Source organism: Acromyrmex echinatior, chromosome 18 (assembly GCF_024713525.1).
Source record: "Acromyrmex echinatior isolate Ae372 chromosome 18, ASM2471352v2, whole genome shotgun sequence".
Lineage (NCBI taxonomy): Eukaryota > Metazoa > Arthropoda > Insecta > Hymenoptera > Formicidae > Acromyrmex > Acromyrmex echinatior.
This window is the reverse complement of record NC_141869.1, coordinates 5,057,806-5,079,632: the sequence shown is the minus strand read 5'-3', so window position 1 is coordinate 5,079,632 and position 21,827 is coordinate 5,057,806. Positions and strand designations below refer to the sequence as shown.

Below are 21,827 nucleotides of genomic sequence, written 5' to 3'. Positions count from 1 at the left end.
GAAGACGAGGTGAGCCGAACGAGAGAAAAAGGGGTGAAGGGCGATTGAAGAGTTATGGGGATGCGAGAGGAGAAGAGCGGAGGGCGGAGAACGGGAGGTGAAAGGATGTAGCAGCAGGATATCAGCAGCGAACGACGAAAGTAATAAAACTTGGATGGATGGCAGAGAGGCTCGGACAGATTGGTTGGCCATTCAATTGGGAATTCGACGAATTTATGGACTTCCTAATCTACCATTATGAATGGCCATTTAGGAGCTCCCTTTCGCGTCTAGCTTCACCGCGTCGTTTCTTCTTTCGATGGCAAACAATGCAACAACAAAAAAAAAACAATCTCACAGATATTCCTGAGATTGTAATGATACGTCAGCTCAAATGAAATATCACCCCAGAAAATATAACTTGATGTTATTTAATGCGTTGCATGCTCTATAAATATAAATATAAATTTCATCTCGTTTATCTTTCAGCATAATCACCGTTAGAATTAATTTAAACTAAAAATAACTTTACTGGATGTATTCGTGTATTATTCATCTATTTGTTTCCTCATGCGTAAATTTGAAACAACAAAAAACAGTTGTTGAAAACGTACACATAAATACACGCTTCCGATGCTGTTTTTATATAAAAGTTACGCCGGTTTTATCTACTTCGAGCTTAAGGCACTTATATTTCAAGGCAGTCGTTTATTAAGTAGATTAAACTTTACATTAGAATTCTACGAATTACCGTCACGGCGGAGAGAGCACATTTTTCCCTTTAGAAAACTTTGAAAGTCCATTTCTCAGTTTTGACGTGGAAGCGTTTGGCTCCTTTCACATAATGGCCCTTCATTTATCCTTACTTCGCGAGGGGATCCAACGCGCAATGAAAAACAGCTACTCGATTCGACCGCCTTCGAGGGAACGATCATAAAGTGGACCTTTGATATCGTAGAGAAAAGAAGAGAGGAAAACACGAGAGGAACGTACGAGAAAAGGATAAGAAGAAAAAGATAGAAAGGAAGAGAAAGAAAGAATGAGAGAGAGAGAGAGAGAGAGAGAGAAGAGAAAAGACAAAGAGTGGAAGAGGGAAGAGCAGCCGAGGAGTCACGATGTAGTTTAACCCGACGACAACCACGACCGCGGCATATAATACCTGTCTGACAAGCTACCTTACCCGTGTTGTATCAGCCGGGCATGTACGTACACATATATGCGCGCGCGTGTGTGTGTGTGTACGTATTGTCCGTTTATGTGTGCGAAACACACGCGCTTTTGTGTGCATGCGGAGGTTACCGCACGGCATGCACCGGCGTACGCGGTTGCGTGTGCCCACGTTGCACGCTCGAGTGTGGTTCGAGAATTCGAGGATTCGGGTAAAACTAATTGCAGGCCTGTCGAAAACGGTTGGCAGGATCTTGCGTATCGCATGCAAACAGACCTTCATCGATTTCATTCCACGGACATAATTATATAATACTTTCATAATTTCGTGGGTACATCTTGTGCGTCACATTTCGTACATTGTCTCATGTAACTTTTTGACATTACAGAAAGAACCTTTGTACGACGAAGAGAATGAATTTCACATATACTTCGCTAAAGAATGAGCGATAATTCTAGGGGTATTCTATATGTTTTCATTGAATATCTCGACTACTGTAAAATTTATTTGTATTCATGAGCATGCATTATGCGCAGCCGTCACGTTTTGTCACGAATGTAAAAGAAGGTATGATGAGAATGGAGCGTGGTGTTCGCGTGTATTTGTGTAGCGTGTGGCTTTCTTTATAATTTCCGCAGATCGCTTTAATCGTATTACGAAGAAATCGTTGAAGCATGCGACGAATAGAACTCAGGAGGCTTTCCCAGGAGGAACGATCTATTAGCGAAATTGGTATTAATTACGTTAGCTCGCGGTAAAATTAATTATTCCGCTGAAGAGCGTCTCCCGGCACTTTTGTTTTAATTTCATTCTACATACATCAGTTTTTTATCTCGCGTGCGAGTCAAGTCGCGGCGCATTATTATATCGTATTATTATATCGCAACTCATTATTATACAGCGAGTGATAAGAAAGAAAAAGCATTAATAAACATTCAGGTTAGCAGTGGCCGTAAAAAAAAGGTTTCGATCGAAATACGCTGCCAAGCGAAATATTTTTAGTGTATATATTATAAATTAACAAAAAATGTTTACGATAAAAAGAGCTTCTCGAAACAGCGTAATGTATTTTCAATAAATTACAAGGAATCAAATTAGTTGATGTTTTTTCGATAAAAATGACGTGATAAATTTTTAAATATAATCGTCAATTAAATCAATTTCAATATTCATGAATTTATACACAGAATTCAGTAAAGATTATTGAAATAAATTTAAAACGCATTACTAATTTTCCTAGAGTGACATTTCCTTTCTGATATATTAACACTATAATAGTAGAGTCGCATAATTTATTAAAAGCGTTTCATACTTTTTCATTAAAGCATAAAATAACAAAGAAATATGTTCATTAGGGTTTTCCGCATGCACACACACATATATATATATATATATATATATATCGGAATATTTAAATATTTTCTCTATCAACATTCTATGTTATTACATTATTCCACACGTCGCACGCAACCAGCCAGTGCGTTTCGCAGCTGCGAATTAGCGAGTCAGCTTGGCGACGCGTATGAGTTGTAAAACAATGGCGAATGTTAAGCTACGGAACGTATGTTAACAAGCATGAAAGCTTAAACCCGGATAAATTAATCTGCATTACTTCGCGCAAACGTGATCGTTATCGAGTTACCGCTACTTTAACTGTCGAAATGGTCTTAATAAACTTGCGGGCGATCCAATTACGTAGTTTATCCGCGTTTGTTCTAATCACACTCATTACTCGTGAAAATACTCCGGTGCGGCGTGACAGTGCAATATTTCGGTGTAACGTTGCGACTAAATTAGTCTGGACAAGTGCGCGAAAATCATGAATTTTTTTCCCGTGCGATCACGTTTTTTTACAATAAAACCTCTTTTTAAACAAAATAAAATAAAAAAAAAATTTTTAATATTTCTTAAAAAAGAATGAATAAAAAATAAATTGAAATTATACGAATGAAATACAAAGTGTCGCAATTCTGTATACATTACAATTACACGATCGCGATTGATTAATCTCGGCAAACGAAATAATGATGCCGGGATTGCAACACGCTTTTATTTACCCGACTTTTCCGGCCGGCGGAATATCGGACGAATATTTATAACCCCGAATCGTTCGAGCAGCAACAAGATCGATCGAGTGCTATTCCTATTACATCGGTGCTCTCCGAATGTTTACCCGGGGCAAACGATTGATTGATCATCGGTGCTAGTTATTTTCAATCGACACGAGACGATACGACTTTTATTTTATCGATAACCACAACGACAGTGGTTATTATTTATTCGCGCGATTCTATGAGAATGACTGTAACAACTAGATCATTTGTCGATTCTGTCAATCATTTGTTAACTCCGGCTAATGGAATTAATGAAATCCGAAGATTAATATCTCGATTATGTAATAAAAGTAAATGAAGTTTCGATGAAAACCTGCTTGAAGTTAATCCACGAACAAGAAGTTCTGTTTTATTTTTACTCTCGACTGCTACTAACTTCGAAGACTGTTCAGCTAGTAATTAGCTTTTCATTTAATCTTCACGATAATATAGACTCGTCTCATATTCACCAAGGAATACAATATTCATGTCTCCATTATTGGGCCCTTTACTTAATTATTTGTCTGTGACGTTTGTCATGTGAATGTATGAAAGTCAACGTCGTTTCGAAATGTACGAAAATTGTAAAAACACCAGGAAATATTTCGAGCAATGTTCGAAGCTTGAGATATTACAAGCATCCCTCTATTTGACGGGTTTTCCGAGACTTTAGTCGTAGGTCGAATTGATCGTAAAAATAGTAATCATATCTATTGTTTTTCTTTCTCTTTTAGTAATAATATTTGTATTACTAGCCATTCTAAGACATAAATAATTTCAAGATGTAAAAAAGTAAATTAATATCCATTTCGATCAATGGGCATTTTTTAGTAAAAATACAGTGTAACATAGTGAATCATTTTATTCTTATTTAACGTCGGCAAACAATAAGAATGTAACGATTTACGGTGTTATACTGTATCCTTGCTGGAAAAAACGTCCAATGTAGAGTCACTTCAATCTCAATTCAATTGTTACATACACACAAATATATTCAACTTTTTTTTATATATGTGTAGATATGTGTACATACACTATAAAAATAAAATGTTAATTTTAACTTAAATACAAGTGGATTTTCTGTAAAAAATAAAATGTTAATTTTAATTTAAAAACGTTTAGTGGACTTTCTGAACATGCAAAAATGTTAAAATAAACACAAAAATGTTAATTTTAACATTTTTGCATGTATCAGAAAATCCACTAAACATTATTAAAGTTAAATTAACATTTTATTTTTTACAGTGTATATATACACACACACACACATACACGCGCGCAAATACTCTTCATCTCTTTTTAATTCTTAGCATTTACCAGTCGGAAGTTTGGAAATTCAAAATAGTCGTACGTAGAGGGATATCTGTACATTTAATTACATTTATCAAATATTATATTTATATTGCCGATAAAATACAGGAAATAACAATTAAAGCAAAAATTTTATACGACCAGGAAATGTAACGAGGCGAGTAATTTCTGCTAGTGAACGTTGCACAAATTATTATCTTGTTCAGTTGAATGTATAATGAAATAAATGCTTTATATTCACTGCAGAGTGGCGCCTGTAATCCTTTCTCGCGCAATTATTGCTCGTTATTATAGCGCAAGGAAAATCGCGACGCGAGCGAGGATCCTGTTTCCTATACTGCTCCTCATTTATACGCATCGCTAACGGTGAACATAATTTTGTGTAACAACTCTAACGATGCTCGATATTATTTAATATCCCAGGAAAACAAGTGGACGCGCTGAATTTACGTTGATAGAAGATGCGATCGTATAACTCCCTTACGACGGTGATTTCCATAATAATAACGTAGACTTTGTATGCGGTGCCATTAATGTTATTACTGTTATTCAGCGAATTGTAGAAATTCGATAAATCAATAAGCAGTGTGTATGACTTTATTCGAAGAGCGTGGTGCAATAATAGAGTAAATTTGATGGGAGCAAATTTGGTAAGCGAATACTGGGAATGTACATGAATCATTAATGGTCTAAATGCAAATTCTTCGTATTTTACCAATGTCCGTTAACGTTAACAGTTAAATCCTTCGTATTCTTAACAAATTAATTTAAAATGGATAGATTGTTAATTTAACATTCGAAGAGTTTGAAAGAAGTGATATTTCTACAATTTAGTATTTCACGTATTTCAATTTTATATATTACTAGAAGAAAGATTAAGTAAATTGCATTAATTGTATGAATCGCAATTTGTATAAAAATACGTTTCTTTAATGAAAAAAAAAAAACATATCACTTTCATTAGACAAAATAACAAGGTAGATCGGTCGGTGGATAATTTATTCAAGAATATCATTAAATAATTGTAACTGGATGGAAATAGAAATATTATCTCTGTTATACTCTTTCCAGACATCAGATAGAATTAATTGTAATTAAATTTTCTGTATTCGACTGACTCTTGCATGAAAAACACATGATTCGAAATTACATGTAAAATTATCATTTAAAATTAATATTATTTCATTTATCATTAATTACAAATCCATTAACTGTAATATGACAATTAAAATATATCAAAAGAAGATCAACAATATGTAGAAATTAATGTAAAATTAATAGATAGAAATTAATATAAAATCAATTTGTGTAAAAATACATTTTTCCGACGAAGAAAAAGATTGTCGTTTTATCGATTGGTTATAATTGTCAATTAAGAGAATATTAAAAATCAATGCTTCGTTCGGTAAATCAGTGCTATCGTTCTAGGATTAATTTCGCTCCCTAATCCTCTGTAACTAAGAGGAAGCTAAGGGGATAACAAGAAGGTCGGAGGTCCAAGGTGGCGGAGTCCGCCAAGGCAAATGGGCGAATTAAGCTGTAACGAGGTTCTTACCTCCTTCGGTCTCGTGCCAAACGATGCCCTCGAGGGTGACGGAGGTACCGGGCTCGCAGGGTCCCAAACACTCCGGTTCCGTGATGGTCCCCACGCTGGTTCCAACGCATACGTCGGACATGTCCTGCAACAAAAAGTTCAACGAACGGTGAGTCGCGATGTTGTCGTGTGTCAATTTCGTCCGCGTATGTATGGTATATCGATATGTATCGCGTTTGTCAATTTCGCCCGCGTGAAATAATCTACAACATGATTGTACCATGCACACGATGGAAGAAACCTACCATGGTACCATGCACAAAAAGAATAGTTTTGCTAAAAAAATATAAAAATTTAGCTGGATACAGATTTGAAAATAATTTTGTTATAGATCTATCAAAATAATTATTGGAACGTCCAAGCTGGTTGCTGGAGGCGTTGGAACCTTTTGGAATATTTTATTATTACTCATTATATGTTTGAGCTTCCTACATAATTATTTTGATACTTTTCATTTGATCTAATAAATTATTTTCAAATCTATATTTAGATAAACTTTTAGAAAAAAAAAAAACTGTTTCAGCAAAATCATTCTCTCCGTGTAAAGTTATTATTTTAATATATAAATAATAAATATTTTAACAACGATTTTCGGCCACGATTAAAAAGCTAATTTCTTCCTGATGGTTAATTTATTTTGAAAGTTATTTTACCGATATCAAGGATACTGCTGTTTGCATTAATTCTCTAATGCAAACGTAGGAGGCAGACAATGTATATTGTTCGTAATTAGATTGAGATAGTCTCGTATGTCCAGGGACTTGTCATTCTAACTACGAAGCGGTTCCCGTGACGCCCAGGGACCTGCATTCTAACTACGACACGAGAATGGCGATCAAGAGCGATAGCATGACTGAGCGATGAGGATGCTAACTAACGATCCGTTAGATAGATCCATGAACTATCTCATGGCGAATGCATGTTATTAATGTTTAATAAACGCTTGTTTCGAGAGACCGCTCGAATATTTTCGCGGCTCTGCCGTGCCATGTACCTCATATACGTTTAATTCAATTCATTCACTCTTCACAGTTGTGCAACGCGACATAAAATCCGTCGCGTATATATAGTGAAATACTTTCGACGTGAAAATATATATATTTCAGTCCATACATTTACGCTGTATTCTGGCTGGTGTAATACACAGTGCACGACCGTTCCGCGCCGACATGACGTTGCGCGACGATTTCGACAAGGTGTTAACGAGTCATCGTACGGTATATATATCTCTCGGGCTTTTCAAAAATATCGGGTCGGGCTGTCACGAAATACCGCCGTTGCTTGTACGCGACGACGAGAGAGAGTATCGCTTCGCCGTTCATTTCGGAAATCGATGTAATCCCGGTCACTGGACGCGCGCGCGCGGAAAATGCATCCCGGGCCGGCGGCCGAGTGGCCTCGAGGCGCGACGAAACGCAGCCGAGGATATAAAAGCAATTGGAGGAGGCCCCAATTAACGTCGGTCGTACCACCCTCCCTCCGCACGCTGTTTATGGAAATATCGGCCGGCCGCGATATTTCCCCGAACTGGGAAACGCACGATCGGAAACGCGGTTCTGCCGTCGGCGCGTTTACCCCGGCTTGCAAATAGAAATGAAACGGCGAAAGCGCCGAGGGTTGATTTTCGCATAACGTTTCCGCACACCTACCGTGTTGCTGGAAATTGACGAACACGTCATTCTCCCATATATACGGATATATAGCACACGGCGCTATCGATTCTGATTTCCCGCCCGCGGGACAGATCGTATTTTTTACACAGGATCTCGACTGCGTGATAAAATTTCCTCTGCCCTCCTTTTACAATTTTATTGCAAATATTTTTATTCGCATTAAACATATTTGCCTCCTATTTTTACCAGCATTAAAAAACATTTATCATATACAACGCAAGGTAAATACGTCTTATTATTATGCGCGATGTAACAATATAAATAAATTCATCTAGATATAACTCTGTATCATTTTTATCGTTACCATTACTATCATTATCGATGGAGTACCGCTATTTTATTTAACGGTTATTATTATACGCTGTTATTATTTACCGCTTTTATTATTATATGCCATACATTTTCATATGTATATGCACGCACTTAAACATATAAATATGGCATAATATGGAAACGCAACCGTGAGCCGGTTTGTTGCGGGTTTAAAAGCAATTAGCGAGATGTCTGCTGAATGAATGCGCTCTGCTGGTCGCGGTAATTTTCGCGGCTCGATGCAAACAAATTTCCATTTCGGGAAAACAAAATCGTCGCGCGGTCGGGGCTTTGAGAGCAATTAGTGATGCCGCGCATAATTAACGCGTTAATTAGCATCGCAATTTTGAGTAACGCGGGCGTAACTTTTTCGTATATCGGAATATCGACACCGCGGTGCTGTTACAAATTTTTCATTTATTCACTCTGTGGGATTTAAATGTCACCGATGTACCCGTCGTTCGATATTAATATCTGTTTTCGCGGAACGGATTTTCAAACGACATACAAAGCCATATGTCCGCTCGATAAATCCGTTATAAATCCCCAGGAGCATTCTCGCAATAACACAATTCCTCGTAGGCATAAAATCGACAGCAGAGCTCGATTACTTGAATCATCGATCGGCTAGAAACAACGGAATTACTTATTTTATTTTTGACGTTTTATTTAACTTTATATACTATCGAAAGTTATATCGATTCACGCATGGAATCGACCTTTAGATAGCTTCAATATCTACATGCATGCTGTATATTAATCCAGACGAATTTATCGGCGTTATCGCTTCGGCGGCGTTTCGCTGTGGAATAAAATTTGCGCCGGAAACGCGTTTACAGGCGGGTTGGCTGAATGCGTCGAAATGCATTAACGTGGATAATCGAGAAAATGAGTGACAGCGTGCGCGAATGGATCCGCATGCATGTACAAAATATTCGTGATTCGTTGCATCTCTCTTCATCTTTTTTGATAAATTTGAAATGCTCTCAACGGTAGAATGCAGTTGATTTACGATATTTAACGCCAAACATTCATACGAGGCTTGCAGTAAAATAAGAAATAACAGAGGAGAAGGCGGTATTATAATTAGTGTAGATATAATGGCCCCTCTTATTATTCTCGCTATCAAGTGGCAAATTCCAAATTACTTCCGAAATTAATTTATTTGATTTTTATCAAATTGAGCCTTGTTATATAATTATGTTAAAATAATTATATATATATATATTCCATAAATTGATTGCCTAGTATTTATCTACATACAATTTACATTCAAAATTCTTTGGAATAGAATCTCACTCTAAATAGTAAAAATTAAATCAGTTTTTAAAAAAACTCAATCTTTAAAAGTGACAATTCACTCTAAAAGTTTTAAAGAATATATTATACGTACTATAGATTTTTAATATCGAGCAACTTATACGGAAGAAGTTATGAATATGTATATACGTTTTGCAATATTTTACTTTTTTGTTTGTAACCAAATATTACTGTTTAGTTCTAAACAAAATTAGTTATTTAAATCAATTTTTATAAAAGGCATTACCATTCCTGTTTCTCTTTGAGCCATTATGCAATCGCTACATTTTTATAAATAGTATAATTCATATTATATCATATTAATATATGATTCGTAACTTTAGAATCGATTGAACAATACTTTGACAAACGTAATCGTTAAATTTTAAATTTAAATATCAGTTATTAAAATTTAATACAAGCTATTACATGAAATGTAAAAAGAGTGATAGAGTCGTAATACCGCCTTCTCTGCTCTAAAGTATTTCATTATCTTTACAAAATTAAAATCTTTTCTCATAAATCCTTTAATTTCGCTGAACTGCACTTTAAGGCTATTCGTGCCTTCGTATTTTCGTTCAGAAAGAACTAACTCCAAATTGGTAGGGAGATCCATGATTGAAAATAAGAGAGGCAATTTCGGAATATTCTACGGTGAAAGGGTAAGGGCGGCAGATAGGTAGGTAGGTAAAAGCACAGAGGAACGAGCATGCGGCCGTCTGTCGGGCCCGAGATTACAATGGTAGTTTGAAATGCAAATCGCGGAGTTTATGCTTGGTTTTCATAATTACAGAAGCGCGACGCGCGCGTTACCTCTCATAATGTACAATGCACACGGACCGACGTAATCGTGGCATTGTTCTGGCGCGAAACTATTTTGCCGTGTTACGACGACGACGACGACAGCGACGACAGCGACGACGATGACGATGACGACGACGACGACGACGACGACGACGACAAGTCGGCGATGCGGAAGGACAGCTGTGAAACGCGAGATGCGACAGCTTGCGAGAGGAAGGAAATACATCGAAACATCACCAACGAGCTCGCGCAGCCTGTCATGACAATAAAGAGAAACGACATCGTGTCGTTATTCGACGGATATCAGAGAAAAAACCGCTGTCAAAATTTCAATAATGCAGAGATGTCGATACTGTTTTAAAGAAATGTCACAAAAACATTTAACAATAGATAAAAGAACGATAAATAACGTAATCATAATTTCATGTCTCGTTTGAAATTAGAAATATTCTCATTAGGAATATTAAAAAGATAGATCTCATTTTATCACTTGACTATCCTCGATGTTAGCACAATTTGTTGCTAGAAAATTTTTAATAGCTTTATTTAATCGCATTCCGAGTGAACACGATGCCAATTCATTTTAGCAATTGCCGTTTTAATCTCTGTTTCTCTTGATTTAATAAGATTCCTAGCTGGATCGTTAATTATTCCGCGTTTTTGCTCTGGTACCGTGGACTGTAATGAATAATCCTACGCACAAAACGAGAAATATTTAGAGAAGAATGTTGTCGCGAGACTCGTAAAGATTATAGGGTCGTCGTGCAACGCAATCGTGCGGAAAAGCGAGAATAAAACTGAAGCTTTGGAGCTCCTACTTTCTCAATATTGTAGAATTATTTTTGTACAATATTATAGATCTTTTTTAAACCATTTAAAATAAACAAAAAATCTAGAGGTTCAATGTAGACAAACCAATAACATGTGCAATATTTTAAATACAAGTATTAATAATATTGATCATCTAAGGGCTGCTAAGACTATTCCTTGTAGTATTAAAGTAAAAACGCGGAATAATTATTAACAATCAGCTAGGAATCTTATTAAGCTAGACTTGATAAAATGACACTCAGTCTCTAATCAAACAGCTAATGTTAAATAAAATATAAAAGCAAGTATCGAAATAAGTATATTTACTCTATAGAAACTATCTAAACATGAAACATGAAACAGCCACTTTTTATTGTTCAGCCATATTTCAACAAATTTTCCTGAGAGAGAAAAAGAAAGAGAGAAAGAAAGAGATAGTAAATGTACGTCTCTTACGTGATTTCGCTAAAATAAACCACTACAAATCCATGTGTGTAAAAAACCTACAATATATATATGTGATTAGTTTTCCGTGTAAAAATAACACACTATATTGCATATAAAAAAATTACACATTTTAAACATGTAATACAATGTTATTTTTACATGAAAAACTAATTATACATGTATATTATAGTCATTTCTAAATTTGCGATGTAGACTACATAGAGATACAAAATACAGTTCATATTTAAACTCTGATAGAAGGTCTTTAGAAATAAATAAAATACGAATGTAAAATTAAAGTAATCGGCCAGAAATTGAAAAAAAAAATTAAGAATGATGCAATACGAACGAATCATCACAAAAAGCAACTGAATAAAACTGAGAAGTCAAAGGAACAACTAGATACGCGTGCGATATGCATTTTAGAGAGCTCTCATCAGTGCATGTGATTGTATATCGACATCATGCGCACTGGCGCGATCGAACGATTCTTTTTAACGTTTCGAGAGTTAAAATGGAATTCCCGCTCGCGCATTTCCCGAGAAAACGAAAAGCGCAATCGAGAATTTCTGGCGCGCTTTCGAGCACGTCAATGTTACACAGCATCGACCGACGCGGCCATCGCTTTATACTCGTCGGCACCATTATCGCAGTAAAATTGACGGCTAGATGGATAGTATAATAAATTGCAACGGCGAAAATAATATAGCGCGGGAAAACGTTGTCCATTATCGCAGTCACTTCGATAAAATTGGCGGATAGGTAGAGCGGAATGTTAGTTATCGTGATGGAATATTGAATATAAATATCGAATAAAGAAACTACTGCTGTGTAAATTGGGAATCGTTTATGAGAATATCATAGCGTCCGTTAGATCTACCATCGGAACATTTAGAAACACGCCACTACAATATTTTCCCTATGATACTTCCCTACGATACGCTATTATTGTATATTTCCCGCTATAATGGTTTCTTCATTAAATTCCTTTAGGGTGATCAATCATTCACGATGCAACTCACAATGCAGTAGCTACTATACTAGACAAAAGTCTGGTATCGAGTATAGCAATCAAGAAAATTGATGTTGGAACTTCTGAAGTGTACGTTGACTGCTAAAGATATAGCGTACACGGTAAAGTATTACACGAGTATGTGTTTGTACACGAATACATATATATATGTCTATTATATGTCACCGATAAAAAAGTGCGCTTTATATTTCTAGCACACTAATCGATTCATTATAATTTATTTTGAAATAAAGACACATGTTGACACGCTTGTCCAATTTGCACATACATTAACGTCTGTACACGAATGTATTATATATTATACGATATATCCGCAATAAAAATACACTTTATACTTCTAGCGTGCTAATAAATTATTTCGAAATAAAGATACATACTGACACGCTTATACAATTTGTTCATACATTAACGTCTCTACATGAATATGTATACAGTAAGTGTATAAAGTATTCGTGTATATATGTATATAGCTTCTTAAAAAAAACTTTCCTCATATGACAAATAAATATTAATTAGCAATTTATTAATAAAGAATAAAATAGATTATACATTATCTTAAAAAGCAATCTTATAATAAGCAAAAATAAAAAATTGTATTACTTGGAAAAAGTAATAAGTATTCGAACACAGTTGAGAAATTTAATATTCTAAGGTTATAAATATGATCATTTTCGTGAAGTTTTTATTTATATTAGAATAGAACACATATCACAAATAAGCAATTAATATTTACTTTCTAAAAAGGTTTTTTTAAAAAAGATATCTCTTCTATACAAATACTTTTTACATTCACTATATATGTGTACCTATATTATATACAGCCGATAAAAATGCGCTTTACACTTCTATAGCTCGCTAATCGATTCATTATAATTTATTTAATTCGAAATAAAGACACACGCTGACACCGCTTCTACATACCGCTTGCTCATTAACGTCTATCCACGTGTTCGAATTAAGATAATCACTTATCTCAATCTTGAGTTAAATCTCACCTGTAGCTAATGTCTCGTTTCGTAACATACTTGGCGCGATCGTAAAATCAAGGGAAGGAGTAATCTAGAGATAGGAAGGGTTAAGTGACGACGTAGTATCCCTGTCTTTGTCGGTCGACAGTGATCGTTATCGCCGACGATAACCGCGGCTCTTCTCTTGGATTGTCTAGAATGCAATTTGCGGAGGAACAATCGCACGGATCGTCGGCAGTTGCGAAATGATGAAAGAGAGATGCACGCACGTGCGTTGCCTCGTGCTTGAACACCGGTTGCACTTGTGTGTATGCACTTGCATATTTTAGCATGTGGGTGGCTATGCTCACGCAACACACACGCACGCACACACACACACACACGCGCGGTTACTCAGTGCGAATAGTTACGTTCATACATATAGGCGGATTCATGAGAGGGCTATGGAGGCCATGGCTCTCCTCTTTAAAGTTTTCTTTTTTAAAAATATTTATGCAAAGTATGGGTCATTTAAAAAGTATCCGCGGTTTTTTCATTCAAAAATTGAACAAAAAACCGCGAATACTTTTTAAATGATCTAATATATATTATATATTCTTTTAATATTTCTGAAATGCTTACTCACAATTTTGATTCTAAAAATATTTTTTAATTTCAGAAACTTCTATAGGTAATATATATATATATATATATGTATATATATATATACATATATATAGAAGTTTCTTCCTTATATTCATATTCCTTATATTCATATTATATTCTTTTTTGTGTTAACATGATTTTAAGTAAAACGTTTTATGAATTATATTTAATTACATTTAAATAATACTTTTTCAAGGTAATCGTAATGTCAATAATTTAAATATTATACCTTTTAATATTCGATTTAAAAAAAAATTTTCGTTTGCTAAGCGACAATGACCCCCCTTGACAAACTTCTGAATTCGCCAATGTTAATACGTACGTTTAGTGTGTGGGAAGCTATATTTACACATGCATGTACGGTACGTGTGCAGTTTAGTGTATTGCTTACTATGCATTGTGTACGTGTGTGTATGCATTTCAGTGTATTGCTCGTTGTGCATTGTGCACATGTACAAGGCGTGAGAGGCGGTGAGGGCGAGTTGTAACTATTTTATGATCGGCTATAGAGGATTGGGTTTACTGCCGTTTCGAGCCTGCAGCGTCGATGGAAGAAACCGTGGCGAAGGGTAGAGAGAGGAGACCGGTGGATATAAGTAACTGACGGGGACGGATACCACCGAGGAGGAAACGCGAAGGCGGAGACGGAGGGACAGACGCTTCGCGAGAGAGAGAGAGAGAGAGAGAGAGAGAGAGATGGTGAGAGTATATACCCGGTATATTATACTCTGGGAATACGAGTTCGTATAAGCACGACAGCGTGTAATATCAGCCCCATGTTTTACATTCTCCTTACGTTTTATTTACAAGCGATCGCATGATCGTCGCTGTTATCGATCGACGCTGATAATGACGACAATGATGGTATTGGTAATAGTTGTGGTGATGGTGATGATGGTGGTGATAGTGGTGATGGTGGTGATGGTGATGATGGTGATGATGATGGTGATGGTGGTGATGGTGATGGTGGTGATGGTGGTGATGGTGGTGATGGTGGTGGTGATGATGATGGTGATAGTGATAGCAATTGCTGTCCGGCGACGACTGTCTGATGTATATAAATACGATACCTATCTATCTAAAAGCGACTTTATGTCTCTTAAAAATAACTGATCAATCGGTGCGTATAATCGACAAAGCGGACAGGTCATTTAGTATAGTATTATGCGCATCTTAAGAGCTTGCCGTCTCTAATATTTTTATGATCGTTATAAGCACTAAGATTCAGCATTAAATGATAGTGACGATTTGAAACAACGTTATATAATCCTTTGATCTTTCCAGCTTTATGATATAGCACACATTTTCATCCGCCTCTAAACTTATAAAATATGTACTTATAAAATATGTGCTTATAAAAAAAATATATTTTTTATATATAAATAATTTTATAAGATTAATATGCATTATCATAATTTTTATAGAATAAATATTTTTTTAATACATTTGTATATATATATATATATCCCATAATTTATATATTCCCTATTTTTGTATTCCATGAAATATATTTCATTTTAAGTAGAAAAAAAAATATTAATGAAAAAGTATTAGATATATCAGATAACCAAAAAAGTTCTGCTGTTTCCAGAATTATGTTTAATGTATGTGACGCAAAAGATCCGATAGATAGTGTTACAAGAGTCAGTAATGTTGAAAACAAGACACATTATAGTCTATTTATACATAGAATATTAAAAAGGAGGCATTGTGTAAATTGACCCACGGAAATGAGTACACCAATCTTAGTTATTCATGACTCTATATATATATATATATACACACACACATATATATATATATATATATATATATATATATATATGCTTTATTAAGTTTAAGGCTGTACCTTTTTCTGAAAGCCTGGCATATTTTTTGGTTGTTTCAAGTTTAAAATAATTCATACAGCATACAAGCATGAAAAATTAAATACTCATTTCCGAGTCAATTTTCACAATGTTATTTTGTATCTCCTTTTCAATTTTCGATATATAAATAGACTCCATAGCGCAATTTGTTTTCAATCTCATAAGTATTGCAATCCGTCAGGATTAATTCACGTCATATACATTAAATTTTATAATTCTGAAAAACAACGAAACTATTTTAGTTGCCTAATACAACTAACGAATCATGATTAATTTAACTTAAAGATATGTACCTATTAGTACCAAATTTCATGTCAATACTTCGAAAACAAATTGGATATAAAAAATTAATTTTTAAATTTTTCTTTTAATTCTTCACAATATATATATATATATATATATATATATATATATATTATTATTTTCTTTAAAAAAATAATCTTAGCTCTTTTAACAACAACTTCTAAAATATTGAACAGTACTTAAGAAACACTCTGTATATACATCTTTACCTTCCAGACTACTTCCTTTACGCGACCCATTAGTTTTTACCGTATTAGCATCTACACTGTAGATATCCAACACTTTTAAAGACAACCGAATAAATCCCCAATGGCTCGTTTCATATTGAGCTTGAACATATAAAAGTTTTTGATTTAGCGCACACAATTTGGCATCGTTCTACTCTCTTCTATTTCACGAGATATTCCTTCTCGTCGGAGAAATATAATAGAGTTATCGGCCCGTTCATCCTTAAGATTGTCGGCGAAAACAAGCCGCGTAGAAGACGCGTCGCTTGTAGCTAGTCGAGTATGGTGTCACGGGAACAGCCAGCAGCATTCCAATAGGTAGTTCGGAGAGAAGGGCTTCGAAGAGAAATCTCGCCATTGCGAGCTCTGCCTGTCCCCTAAGCTCGAGGGAGACAGCTTTACGAGGGTCCCGAGATGAACGTGAAGGGGAAACACGAGTCAATCCAGACCTTCTGTCCCTTACGATGAGGAGGTAGGAAAAAGACAGGGAATTTTATCTCGCCTTGGGACCAGGGCGTACTCTTTAGGCATACGATGAAATGGCACGATGATATGTTATATCAAGAAATAAACAGATGCAGCAGAACACAATAAATAGTGCAAATTGGAGATAAATCTCGTATAGTTAAAAAAATGTTAGCATTTGTTAAAGAAAAAGAAAAGAGAAAGCTATACAAAGAGATCTATTACATCGAGAAAATATGATGAGCACATAAGTACATAATAAGATGATGACAGAGTATGATTGGTTAAAGAGATATTCAGGAAAGTTAAAATAAAAAATGTCAAAGAAATTGTAAATGCCAAAATTACAATAACGAGACAGTGGAAGTCTTTGTGTGTGTTTTCTTTAGTTGAAGAGATAAATGTCATTTATGAGAACACAAACACACTCGGAGAATTGGTTTTATAAATATTTGTAACGGAAATGCTCATCATGTTTTTGAGAGAGAAAGAGAAAGCATGTGAAAAAAAAGGATAAAAGATGGAAATGAGGGTAATTAAATAAAATAAATGAAGCACATTGAAAGAAGGGATGTAGGCTGGAAGAAGAAGTCAGAAAAGAAGACAAGTACGAAAATAGAAGGGAGGATAAAAAAAGAAGCGTGTAAATTTATTTACACAAAGAAAAGTGTCACTGTGGACACGTGGGGTTAACGGGAAACGGAAATACGGAGTGTAAAGAAATTCCGGATCGTTCACTTGGGGAATGACGAGCAGTCAACCTCTTTCAGAGGTTTTCACGAACACTGTGTACTTTATAATATTTTATACATCTACACTTTTACACGTATACAGTTGTATATCGTGTATCATGCATGGCTACGTTTCAGATCGTTCAATCGGTCGTGATTATATATATATATATATATACACTGTCACGTATCAAAGGAACAATGGTAATCCAATCCCTTGAATTTAATAATATTCTGTTATTTTCAACTTCCATGTCAAATATAAATCGATCCATTTCTATGATTAGTTTCAAAGTAAACAACATCTATATTGTATGCACTTAGTAAATAATAAATTAATATGAGTCAAATTTAATACATTTTCTTGAATTGTTTAACTCTTTGTTTTAGTTAGATTAACAACATAATGAATAAGAGTGACCACCTATATAAATGATTAAAAACAACTCAAATAGGATACAATTTGAGTTATTTTAAATCATTTATATAGATAGTCACTATTCTTGACTATCAATTTGATTATCAATTTGACTTACCAATGACTTTAATAATATATATTTCACAAACGCACATTTTACTGTAGATTTTTTCATTACTGTACTTTTTTTTAGAGTGCATTACAAAACACAAATTTTCTGCATTTTGTAAAAGTCTTTTGTTTCAGAACACTTAATTTTAAGACTTCGTTAATAAAATATAATCTAATGTGCGAGTTTTTCGATAATGGTAATATGAATTCACGTTAAGGACATTTTGTGTGATGGTCATTTACTTTCGTGAATATTTTTTATACGTTAAAGTTCTTTCATTCCCAAGCGATTTTAAAACTTCGTTAGCGGAATATAATCTAATGTGAGCTTTTCCAATAATGAGATGGAATAAAATTCATCGAGGACATTTTGTGGTAGCAGTTTCATCGTTCTAAAAGAAAAATGGAGAAAAGATGTGCCCAATGTAACATATAGAAAACTGTAGGAATATCGAGCGTGTAACGATGAGCACGTCGGTGTCTGTCACGACGTTCGACGTCGTAAAATCCGCTCGTAGAAACGATTTCCGACACGCGAGCGATTTCCATCGAATTGGCACAAAACGTGGTGGCACGTGCGCGACACGTTGTGTGCCACCCGGTAGATAGAAAACCGCAAGGGAGCAGAAGGAAGGCAAAGGAGAAGGGAAGATCGAGGAAGAAGCCGGATAAAGCGAATAAAAGCATGGTGGAGAGAGCAAGAGCGAGCCAGGTCGGACAAAGAAAAACAAAGGAGAGAAAGAGAGGAAGAAAGAGTTAAGGAGGGTTTCCGACTGCAATATGGCTCCCAGGCTTCCTCCGGCGATGGCAACAAGAGCGAAGTAATGATCCTTAAACGACAGTGTACAACGGTAGTGTTGGGCAACGGCGCGATAAGAGCTCGGATATCCGGTGAGTCGGAGTCCGGATCTATGAACGGCGAGAAAATCGGTGGTAGGGAGAAGCGCTCTCTGATCCGTCGTGAGACCATGCGGTTATTAATTTAATTGCTGATCAAATGATGGGCCGATTCGATTACGGCCGCCGGTATAGTGGGCGAGCGAGAGGAACCGCGGAGGAGGAGTAGGAGGAAGAAGAAACAGATGGAGGCTGACAAGGGAGAGAGCGAGGCAGGGTGGAAGGTGGGAGCTCCGGGCGCCATGTTCACCGCTCATGAATATATTCATAGGTGCGAGTCGCACGAGTGTGCAACCAACACGAGTGAAGTGGCCCCCTGCTGCCACTTCGTCCTCCTCTCGGCGCTTCTACTTACCCGTTTATAGCGTGGCGATACACGGCAATGCACGGCAATGCACGGCAATGCACGGCGAACGAATGTAACAAGTTAACAAGTAACGCTGTGCACGGCGTTAATCTACGCGCGCGATTTACGCACACGCACGCATAATCCGTACGTATGCACACGCATGACGAACATTGCATGCATCGGGATGAATTCACGGGGATATGATACGCGCCTTGTATTTCGGGGATGCTCTTTGTGGATGCGTGTGTATGCGCCCTCTCCGTGTGTCGCATGGTTCGAATTTTATACAAGTTTTCATACCATCCTCTTTCGATCTCGCTTGCACGCTAATAAAGCGTTGAGTGTATAAACATTGCCGGCGGTATATAAATGCTAATGTCTAAATTTTTTGTTATTAACATCTGCTATAATTATCTCACATTTGTTTTAAAAGTTTAATTAAGGAATAGTAGTCTGATTTTTTTTAAACAATCATCTAAAATGATGTTTTTATACCTCAATTAAATAGCTTATTATGATAAAGTATTTTTAAAAAATAAATATTTTAATTAATACACGCTTTTTGTTGGGTTTTCGATAGAAATTGCATATTTAAAGTTTCTTTAATATAGAAACTAAAAAATAGATATTGCATTTTTAAAAATACATTAAAGAATACATTAAATAATATTTAACAATAATTCACATGTTATCATCGCTAAGATGTAAAAATACTAGATAACTATCTCGCGTTAAATAATTTTAAGATATTCATAACAAATCATAAAACATATTTTTATCGTTGCCAACTTTTTTTATGAGAACTTAATATTTCATAAATTAAAGAATATTTCTGAAAATCAACATTCCTTTAATCTCGTTCATTGTTCTTCGATAATCAAGAATCTGGATAACAAGAAATCTGGAAATTTTAGGACAAAATTCAAAGTTTGAGATTTAGAAAATTTAAAATTACAGAATTCAGAGATTTGAACATCACGTTTCATGCTAATTCCACAATTTACTTTGAGACGAAGAGATTTCGGGTCCTGATAATACAAAGATCCGAAATACAGGTATTCAAAGCTCAAAGGAATTTGTATCAAGTGGCTTCGGTATTTGAAGGGAAGAAGAGCAAACTGTAAAGAAAAGACTAGAAAAGTCTTGTCTGAGAAAGACTAGAAAACTTGTCTAAGAAAAGACTCCTGTACAGCTGGGTTTAGAAAACCAGGAAAAAGTTTCACACAGAAGTATTACGAGTATAATGTTCTCGAAACGCAAGGAACACGTAATATAGGAACGCAAAGCTCACTTAATAAGAAATTGTACACAACTAAAATACGAATTACTTCGTAATATCTGTCTTTGGTTTCTTCCAAATCACATACATAGCGTGCAGGAATCTCAGAGCAAGACGAGGACCCTTAGGGCAGTTTGCCTTACGCTGTTTGATCTCAACGAGACTCAGTCGGAAACTAAAGTTACAGAAGCAATTCTCCGCAGAAACCGGTTATCAGCGGTGATGAAGGTCTTAACCTTCTAACGCATCATCCACTTTTCCGCCAACCTAAAAATTCTGCACCACGTAACGTAAAATGACAACTAAATTGTTATACGTCGCCTCGTAAATCCGGAGAGAGATAGGGATAAAATAAAATACCTTCGAGAAATGAGAATGTCTTGACTGTTAAAATTACTAGCATTAAAACTTCCAAACGTTAATCCTTCAATAACTTAATAATTTAAAAAAAAAAAGAATTCTCAGAGAAAATAAAGAAATTTTAATTTTATCCGAAATAAAGCACATTAAATTATGTTAGTGTATTATCGCAGTTCACGCTCGTCTTGCTTGTTATTGCTGAGCGCGAGCTTCACGTTAAGCAAACAAAACTCGAAGTTTATACGACCACATTTACCCTGAAACATACGACGGAAATATACAAGTCAACATCTGCGAAATTACAGATATGATAAGAAATTTATATGCAGTATGCGGGCTCATTTTGACCTCCAGAAATACAGCTGAAAGTTCGTCACTGGTCGCTCGCGCAACGACATGGATTTTAGACTCGTCAATGGAATTTAAATCGTTATTCTGGGATCACACGCGGATTTATCGTTAAACGCTCTCCTCGTTACCATTTCGGAGGGAGTGCAGGATAGATATTACAAAAAAAAAATCGAAATAACCATCGGCGCGATCAACGAAATGGTAAAATTTATGACCAAGTGACGCCGGCAGCTGCAAGGAGCCGCCGTCTAATGGCAGCTGGCTCGTTCCAATGGAAAGAAGAAAAGGCCGATCCGATCGTGACTCGTCGACGTGTTAAAGCAGAACGTAGC

General features: G+C 35.7%; 1 protein-coding gene across 5 annotated transcripts in view; it reads right to left on the bottom strand.

The window, feature by feature from the left end:
• LOC105144863 (uncharacterized) overlaps positions 1-21,827 on the bottom strand; it is a 246,697-nt gene that overhangs the window by 20,420 nt on the left and 204,450 nt on the right. For all 5 annotated transcript variants that reach the window (XM_087415546.1, XM_011054072.2, XM_087415549.1 and 2 more), the window contains one exon: positions 6,107-6,230. In XM_087415546.1, coding sequence (XP_087271672.1) covers positions 6,107-6,230 — 124 coding nt within the window. The remainder of the gene's footprint in view (positions 1-6,106; positions 6,231-21,827) is intronic.